A 9,824-nucleotide genomic window follows, 5' to 3' on the forward strand; every position below is an offset into this window, starting at 1 on the left:
AATAATTGCTACCAAAAAATATAATTAATATTATCTCAACAGCTCACCATGTTAATTGAAATGAAGTGGGATTGATTATTCCATTGTCGAGTTGGAACTTGGAAGTATTTTCTCATTCTAGCGGTGGTCAGAATAATGCGATTTAATGCCTAACTAAACATACTTAATTAAGCATTTTATCGTTCTTTATTAGTCATCGGTAATTGTTTGGAACAACTAGTTCGTATCTGTAAATGATTAATTAGTCCTTAACATGCATGATTAAGGCAAATGGGCTTATCTTAAACCTCCAGAGTCAGAGAAATTCCAGAAAATTAATTAAAGCTGTGCGAATGTGACAGCCTACGTACTAAAGCTTTGGATCATTTGAGAGAGAGAGAGAGTTGCCGCCGCCTGGTCCCTCCCTGTGTGTAGAGCAAAAATCATAGAAAGTTAGGCCACCACACACATTTTTCAAACTTGTCTACGTATCATGAGAAATATTACACAAACAAGGGAAGACTTGTGGTTTAGATATTATACTTTTATTGAATAAAGCTTGATGTTCTGCCCCACGTACTCTTATTGCATTAAATTGCCTTCAAGTAAAAAAGGTCACAACCTTAGATAATAACAGATTGATTCTGTCGAAGAATATGAGTGATTTCATTACTAATAACATTTTTATAAAATTTCACACGAACAATACATGTAATTAAATTGAAGATAATATCAATGTTGTTTCGTAGTAGTAGGTCACAGATTCATCCTTCTGAAGTCTTAACATATTCCTCTCTTGTTTTAGTGTTTAATTACCTTGAAGCTTCTATTCCATCAAGCAAGATATAATTTTATTTTTTTTAAAAGGGGGGCTTAAACAAAATCCAGTCAAGGCTGCTTCATTGGTCAAATATTGTAATTGATAAGCTGTTCAAACATAAGGTGGCCCATTAGTGTTATTTTAACATTAATCTTGTTTTTTACTAAGAGAATTTGATCATTGGCAAGTGAAACTTGGCATGATTACCCCAGAGTTAAGGGTAAAGACCAAAGCTATATAAAGGGAGGGAGGCTTAGCTTAAGAGGCAGAAAACCAAAAACCCCTTCTTAACAAAAAAGATGGGGAAAATGGGATCTTCATCAGTGACTTCTCTTGTGGTCACTCTCCTAGTGGCTATAGTTTCTCTCAGTTTGCCATCAGAAACCTCAGCAAACTACCCTTACTCATCTCCTCCACCACCAGCTTCTCCTCCCTACCATTACAAGTCACCACCTCCTCCTTCTCCTACTCCTCCGGTGCACTACTCACCACCTAAGCATCCCTACCATTACAAGTCACCTCCTCCTCCAGTGCACTACTCACCACCTAAGCATCCCTACCATTACAAATCTCCTCCTCCTCCAGTGCACTACTCACCACCTAAGCATCCCTACCATTACAAGTCACCTCCTCCTCCAGTGCACTACTCACCACCTAAGCATCCCTACCATTACAAGCCACCACCTCCTCCTCAAGTCACCTCCTCCTCCAGTGCACTACTCACCACCTAAGCATCCCTACCATTACAAGTCTCCTCCTCCTCCAGTGTACTCACCACCTAAGCATCCCTACCACTACAAATCCCCACCACCTCCTCCTCCTCCAGTACACTCACCTCCTCCACCAAAGGCGCCTTACTACTACAAATCCCCACCACCACCACCCAAGAAGCCTTACCACTACAAATCTCCCCCACCACCACCAAAGAAGCCTTACCACTACAAATCTCCCCCACCACCACCAAAGAAACCTTACCACTACTCATCTCCTCCTCCTCCTCCTCCACACAAGAAGCCGTACCACCCAGTGCATTCACCACCACCACCAAAGAAACCTTACCACTACAAGTCTCCCCCACCACCCTCACCCTCACCACCTAAGCATCCTTACCACTACAAATCTCCACCACCCCCTAAGCATCCTTACCACTACAAGTCTCCCCCACCACCATCACCTTCACCACCTAAGCACCCATACCACTACAAGTCTCCTCCACCACCCTCACCATCACCACCTAAGCATCCCTACCACTACAAGTCTCCTCCACCACCCTCACCATCACCACCTAAGCATCCCTACCACTACAAATCTCCACCACCACCCTCACCTTCACCACCTAAGCACCCTTACCACTACAAGTCTCCCCCACCACCATCACCATCACCACCTAAGCACCCCTACCACTACAAGTCTCCTCCACCACCCTCACCATCACCACCTAAGCATCCCTACCACTACAAGTCTCCCCCACCACCCTCACCATCACCACCTAAGCACCCCTACCACTACAAGTCTCCACCACCACCATCACCTTCACCACCTAAGCACCCATACCACTACAAGTCTCCCCCACCACCATCACCACCCAAGAAACCTTACCATTACAAGTCTCCACCACCACCACCTTCTCCTACTCCTCCAGTCTACTCACCACCCAAGCATCCTTACCACTACAAGTCTCCACCACCACCATCACCACCCAAGAAGCCTTACCACTACAAGTCTCCCCCACCACCCACACCAGTGTACAAGCCACCAGTTTACTCACCACCCCTACCACCTAAGAAACCATACAAGCCACCAACTCCTCCAGTTCACACCGCACCACCACACCCTTACATCTACTCATCACCCCCACCTCCTCACCACTACTAGATAATGAGAGCTAGACTGCATCCAGCTGGTAAGTTCTCCATTCTTGTTTTTATTACTTGAGTTAACATTACCTTGTCAGCCTGTAACTATCTTATCAGAGAATCTGTGTATTTGAACAAACAAGTACTTACATTGTTAATTACACTGCGAATCGGAACCAAGTTAATGCCATTACTGATTAGGATGAATTGATATATTTAGTAACAAATTGACAAATGACAGAGACCTAACAATACTATGTCCATATTGCAGGTAAGGTGAAGACCAGGTCAAAATAAACAAGGGGCTGTCGAAGCCGAAGCGCCTTAACCTACAAAAAAGAAGAAGATCGAGTCTCCGCAGTTGATGTAACGTTTTTATTTATGCAGATGTTGTATTTTTATTAGACAGTTGTAGTGCACTTGTTTTATTTTATATATTTCTCAAAAGAGATGCCATGTGTATTGTCGTTTATTTCAACCTTCTTCCTAATGGAGAGGAGATCATCATAATAATAAAATAAATACGTTTCCCAAATTTTCCTTATAATTTCTCAGATTTCTTTCTTCTTTTCCTGGTGATTAAATCTCGTCCTTTGTGTAAAATAAATAATTATAAAATATTTAGACAGATAAAAAGTGCAGGCCCCTCCATGCAATTGAAAATGTTAAATTAAAAACGTGTCACAAAAAGAATCAACCTGGACATCCTTATCATGCATATATTCTGCTTCCTCCAATTAAAAGATTGTACATGATTATTATTGCCCTACATGTATGTAAAAAATTGTATCTGCATATGCATCCTCTGTTACGCTCAACTGGCAACATCAAGTTTCTGTCGGATGTAGCAATTATTATTGGACAACAAAGCAATTCGACAATCGATCTGATGGATCACAATTTTTAAGTTCCCAACAGTAGAATGGAAATGAAAGCCTAAAATTAAGAAGAGAAAAAACAACTTTTTTCCGGATTTGGAGGGTTTAGGCCATCTCGAACAGGGGAGGGCTAAACATCTTCGGTTCATTCTAGACACAAGAAAAATTTGTTAATTACCTTGCCAGAATAAAATACACGAAGTACGTTCTTGAAAAAATAGAAACAGTTGTACAATTGTCAAGATTCAGAAATGTTTTCTTCTCTAAGTGAGTAAATTTTAATTTTTTTTTCAAATAAAGCCTGCAAATAATGGTGGAATGCAGAGCAACTGTGCCCTGACAAGGCTCAGTTTGTCTTCTTCTCATGGCATAGCTCAAGTTCAGAACGCTACACTTTTAAATCATACCCTTATGTTATTCTCTGCACCGCAAGCTGGTGCACAGTTATCTATAGTTTTGGGTTGTAATTAAGTAGGAGCTTTTCAATGAGAAATTGCTTTCTTCTCTTAGAAAATAATTCATCAAAAACACAAAAACGGAAATATCTGTAATCGAAAACACAAAAACAGAAATATCTGTAAATATGTCAAATTGTAATTACAAATTTATAAATAAACCCAATTCTAGACATGTATTTATAAAAACAAACATTATTTAAACAATAAACACACCCAAAATCAACTCTAAAATCAACAATTGTATATTTTTTGGGTGTGTTTATAAATGAGTTTTGAGTGTGTGTAATGATGGGTTTTGGGTGTGTTTATAAAATGTTTTGGGTGTTGAGTTTTATAATTTCTTTTTGGTGTTTTAGTGAAACTCCCAATTGTAATTTACACAAAGTAAGAATATCTTTCCAAAAAAACAATGTTTGTTTTCCAATTACTTCTTCCTATGCTACGGGTTACATATATTCACACTCACTGCTTCTCTCTAATAATAATAGCATTTTTTTTCTTTCCAAATAAGGTCGATATTAGGTTAAAGCAACATTTTAATAAGTTTTTAAGGAAATTTTCAAAGTTTTTCTCTTTTCCTATTCTACTTATATTTCTTAGAGATTTTAGGATTTGGGATTGGTACGAAATGTTTGATTCAGTAATTCAGTAAATCTTGTCCTTTTAAGTAATGGGGTCACCATGGCGGTGTGTTTGAAATGTACTTGAATTTGAAATGAAGTTGCTTACAATTCCATTAACTTTGCATGGTGGAGTGAGTGGTGATGTGACTTCACAATAACGTTATTCATGTTCTTTAAATCAGAGAAAGTCTGGTGTGTATGTTTGCGTATATATAATATATACAGAGATTTTTTGTTGAAAGATTCCTCAAATATTTGAAGGACACCCTGCATTGTATTTCACTAGTCCAAACTATCTATTTTGTAGATACTCATTCAAAGATTATTTGTATATAAAAAATCACTTTAATCCCATATCATTTGATCACTCAATTAAATTATTGAAATTTATGTACTTTCTTAAAGCATCGTGTTTATTGACTTTGTTGATCTAAATTAGAAGCCTTAATAATTTTCAATTTGGACGATTTTTATTTTATTTTTGTTGTTTTAAGGATAAGCTCTAAATGAAGATGTGAAAAATAAATATTTTGGATCGTTAAAAAAAAATTCATAAACTACCCTAAATGGTGTCCGTCAAAGAAAATTATTTGAATAATCCATCAATTGAAAGGGATTGATATCCATATACATATACGTGGATAGCCTTCAATATTAGATACAAATTTAAGGCGGTCGTGAATATAGTGGAGATTGGTAAGAAATTGGCATATGATATGATAGTAGTCATGCAAACAGAGATCGATTTGGCATATGATACGATAGTAGTCGTGCAAACTAATAAATAAATATATTAGTTTGGTTGTCAATTTTCTTTTGAAGGTTTGGTAAAATCAAATATATAAAAAAATCCTTAAGACAGTGAGGTGAGAGATTTCAGAAAATAAGTTGTTTCAATGGCTGTCGTTCAAACTGATAAAACTTTGAGCAGAGGGGATTTGCCTCATTTGGCCAGTCATCGTGACCGAAAATGGGTTCTTTATTTTATATAAATATTAGACTCCACCTGCACTAGAAAATATTGTAGAAGGTGAAGTTATTAGTTCAATAATTTTCTTCTTTTTTTTCCTTCCTAATTTCTTTTTGGTTATTTTAAATGCTATGATACAAAATGTTTGGTATCGATTAAGCATTGAATGGGGACATAATCTCATAAAGTAAAGTACAACAAATGTAAGTCCAGATTCTTAATCAAATTGTGGGGACCTTATCAATTTAATGATGTTTAAAGTCTTTTGAGATTGGTAGGAAGATAATAGGGGCACTACCCTACATATATTTTATATGTGGATAACATTAGCTTTATTTTCGATTTGATATGTAAAATGATGTAACAAACAGTCTCAAATAAATCCTAAGTTTTAAACCTATATCTCGAACCTTTCATTTCTCCTTTGTGAGAGTTTTATTTGTATTGTTATGATTTGGTTTTTTCAAGCTTTATCTCTTTTTGATTATTCTAAGTTTACAAGTTTAGTTAGGATGTTTATGCTAGAATTTCTTCAATCATGCGTGATCATTAGTGGATGCGTACTCAAATTGTCTTAATTGTGATGTTAGACCGCTCCGCTATATTGTAATGACCTTTTTATAACTAATTTGTATTGGCCCCTTGTGACTAATGACTTTTTTGATTGAATTATGAATGCAATCATAAATATTTTTTTCTCAAAAAACCTAGACCTAAAATCGAAAGTGGTTAGTTGTTTTTTACATTGTTCTTGTTTATGCTGGAAGAGACATAATTTTTAACTTTACAAGCCCTACACGTGAGTTGTACGTTACAATTATCCATCTTCTCTTGTCTGTGGAAATGGGCAATTTCTGTATATGTCAGATTCTCAGAATCAGAGTCTGTAACTATATTAAATGGTTTTCGGCCTCATTCCAAAAATTTTGGTACAATAAATTTCTACTGATCGCTAATTCACGAATGCAATGTTTCCCTTTTGTTTTGGTAAGTCATGAATTGACGTATTAATTTAGGCTGTTATCCAATGTAATTATGGCTCATCAAAATGCAGCACTTTTGTTAACTCTTTGTTTTGTATTTGTAGAATCATTATACTCATAAACACGTGTCAAGTATTAAAAAAAATAGTGATAGTACAGCTCGAGTTAACCTGATGAGAAAAATACTCTCTCTATAAAAATATCAAATGTATATTGATTTTGGAATTTTCCATAGAGAACTCGTTTTCGTTGCATTGGATTCTTGTGGTTATTGTCTCGTCCGTTGTCAGATGTTCTTTTTACATTGCATTTTAAAGATTCCAAAGTAAACTGGAGACTGTCTTTTTTCCCACACAGTCCCACTTGCAGTAAAATGTATAAGAAGAACAGAGACGTGACCAATTCTTCCCAGCTTGCAACAGCAAGCAAGCTTCTGGAAAAAGGACATAAAAAAAATGCGTATCGAAGAATCAAGATAAATCGATGGAGAGAGAGAGAAGCAAAAAGTTGGAATACTCCCTTTTCCCTTCACCTAAAAAGAAACTATAGTAGCAAATATCATCTCATCATCTGGTGTTAAAACTTTTGAAGGGAAAAAGAAGACCGTCGATCATTTGTAGTGGTCCATGTATATACCTAAAAGTTGATTCTTCTGCCTTTTCCTTTAACCAATAAATTATAATTTGTGGGAATTAATGTAGACGATTTAATAAGCTTTTATATTGTCAAATATGATGGCCGTTCTTTTTTGAGTAGTTAGATTTTTTCATCATCAGATATGATATGTTTTCAATTAAATCCGCCGCAGTGTCAAATTGTGTTTTGATTTTAGTCCTTTTATTGGATACACTACTTTGAATATGTACATAAACACCAAACTGTAGATGTATTGATTGATACTTGATTCTCAGCAGAACATATGTGTAAATTACGTTTACGTAACATAATCATACTAGTTGAAAATTGTTCATATTCACAATCAAGCGTGCATGCAGGTCGTCATTATGTCCAATATATGTCTATTCTTTTTTGAATTTGAGACTACTGGTTTGCAAGTTAATGTCCTTTTTCATTAGGTTAGATCTCGTTGGCTTGTGAAGACAAATATTGAAGGTTACATTACATGACTTGCGCGGTATGCTACAAGAAAAAAAACGAAAACCTAATAATTACACTGAAAAAAGTCAATTACAAAGCAACAAAAAAAACACATCCAACTCATGCCAACAATACATGATGTACATGCATATGCATGGTCAAGTTCCTACACAGACTAGAAGTTAAAACTTGCCAGTCACAACATCTCATCTGACCAATTTCCCTTAACGAAAAGGAATTGGAGTTTCCATTGTAACTGTCGTTTTCAGCATCAAGTTGTAATTAATTAACTTAAACCATTTCCTTATAAGATAATCTAATCAATATAATCTTAATTAATGTGCATGTGGATTAGGTAGCTTCTGATCTTGATTCGATCTTCTACAGCAAGGTTGTTGTATGTAATTAATGTCGTCTCTCGTTACATCATTGAACGCATGTGCATCCATCTCTAAGAGGAGACCATGGGTACTATAATGTGTCAAGATTTATGAGATTAAGTATAATTTGTACAAAAATGCTGCTAAACAAACCTTAAAATTAATCGAGTACACTAGGTGAAGCAAAGCAAAAGTTAACGGTGAAGAGGATCGATATGTTTGGATAAGCACCAGTGGGGTGACTAGTAGCTTATTTACGCATCATTTTGTCGATCTTAAATAACAATTTCATGCAAAGAGTTAATTATAGTTCGTTTAACAGCACTCTTTGTACAAATATATGAAAGTTGAACTGAATCTAGCTGGAATGTTGGTAACAATACGATTGAGTTTGCATAGAAATTAAAATGAAGAACAATTTTTATTTTTATTTTTTTATTTTTTATATTCGGAGCAAAATTGTATCATTACCAACATTCCAGCCAGATTCAATCAACTGCGTATATTTTTTTGCCAATCTCAAAGCTGATGGTAGTAGATTTTGCGGGAAACACGTGAAAGGATTGTATTTTTTGTTCTTGACAATTACTGATCGTTGATATGAAATAATTGTAGTGGGGCTGGATTGACTATTGGTAACGATACAATTAAGGTCAAGATCAACCTCTTCTTGAAAATTCTGACACTTTACTTTCCCCTCTAGGGATAAATAAATTGTGATAAAGGGGCACATATCTAACTTGTTTAGTCGTAAAGTATTTAGTTTAGACTAACGACTGAGCTTGTATACGTAGAGAAATTCGTTTAATCTCTAACGACATGACAAGATTTTTATACTAACTAGTTGCTTCTCCTATTTTATCAATAAAATATTATCGCTTTCTCTAAATAAATAAAAAAATTCACTCGAGTCACAATCTAAAGATAATCTTTGTTTAGGTCCTAAAGTCTACACACGTCTAAATAAAACTAGGTTAGGGCATTGTGTTAAGAAGGTAGGAATGAAAGACTGTCACATCGACTACTTTAGTTTTCTATTGGACAAATTAATAGTAAAAAATGAAAACAATTTTTCCTTTTAAGGCGGCGAGAGAATCAAAATTTACCCTAAAGAAGGGACAGGTCACAGGATAATTTATTACTATAATATATCATGCAAGCAACAACAGAGTAAACAAACAAAAGTAAACGTTGTACATGCACTTTGTTCATCATTTTAATTTGTCGTACTTCGTTTTCACCCATTATTTTTTGGGTTGGGTTTAGCTGTAAATGGATTTGTCGGCAGCTGAGCCAACCATGGAAATGTTCTTGCGTGTCCGACGATCACTCCAAGACTCACATGGAAATTGGAAATGGAAGGCCAAATTCCATTTTGTTTTTGTTTTTTTAATGTTAAAAATTTCAGGTTAATTAATCTGTAAGTCAATGGTTTTGACAATCAGAACATGTTGGCCGACGAATTTGATACCAATAAAGTACAAGGTACAAACTACAAAGTAGGTGATTACCGGACAACATGGGAAAAAACAACATGAAATCGGAAATCTAGGTAGGAGGGTGAAGTAAACAAAGCCAACTAATCCATTTCCATACGTACGTGTTTGTTACTCATCGGGAAGATGAAGAAAATATTTGTTTCCCAACTTACAACTGGGTGTTTATTAACTCATCCACAAAGTCAAAGGTTTATATGATTGAATGGAATCTGAAGCCGAGTAAAAACGTTTACCACTAATATAAAGAAGATAAACAAACTCAATGACGCCTGGTCAAAAG

At 35.7% G+C, this 9,824-nt stretch overlaps 1 protein-coding gene across 1 annotated transcript; it reads left to right on the plus strand.

Annotated features, from left to right (window-relative positions):
* Positions 1 to 1,098: 1,098 nt before the first annotated feature.
* LOC103341850 (uncharacterized) lies at positions 1,099 to 3,190 on the plus strand. The gene is made up of 3 exons (XM_089055511.1): positions 1,099 to 1,426; positions 1,500 to 2,702; positions 2,927 to 3,190. The coding sequence occupies exons 1-2, from the start codon at positions 1,099 to 1,101 to the stop codon at positions 2,672 to 2,674; spliced, it is 1,503 nt and encodes a 500-aa protein (XP_088911637.1). The 3' UTR covers positions 2,675 to 2,702; positions 2,927 to 3,190.
* The last annotated feature ends 6,634 nt before the right edge of the window (positions 3,191 to 9,824 follow it).

The sequence above is a fragment of the Prunus mume genome, linkage group LG6, assembly GCF_029339155.1.
Source record: "Prunus mume cultivar Tortuosa linkage group LG6, ASM2933915v1, whole genome shotgun sequence".
NCBI lineage: Eukaryota > Viridiplantae > Streptophyta > Magnoliopsida > Rosales > Rosaceae > Prunus > Prunus mume.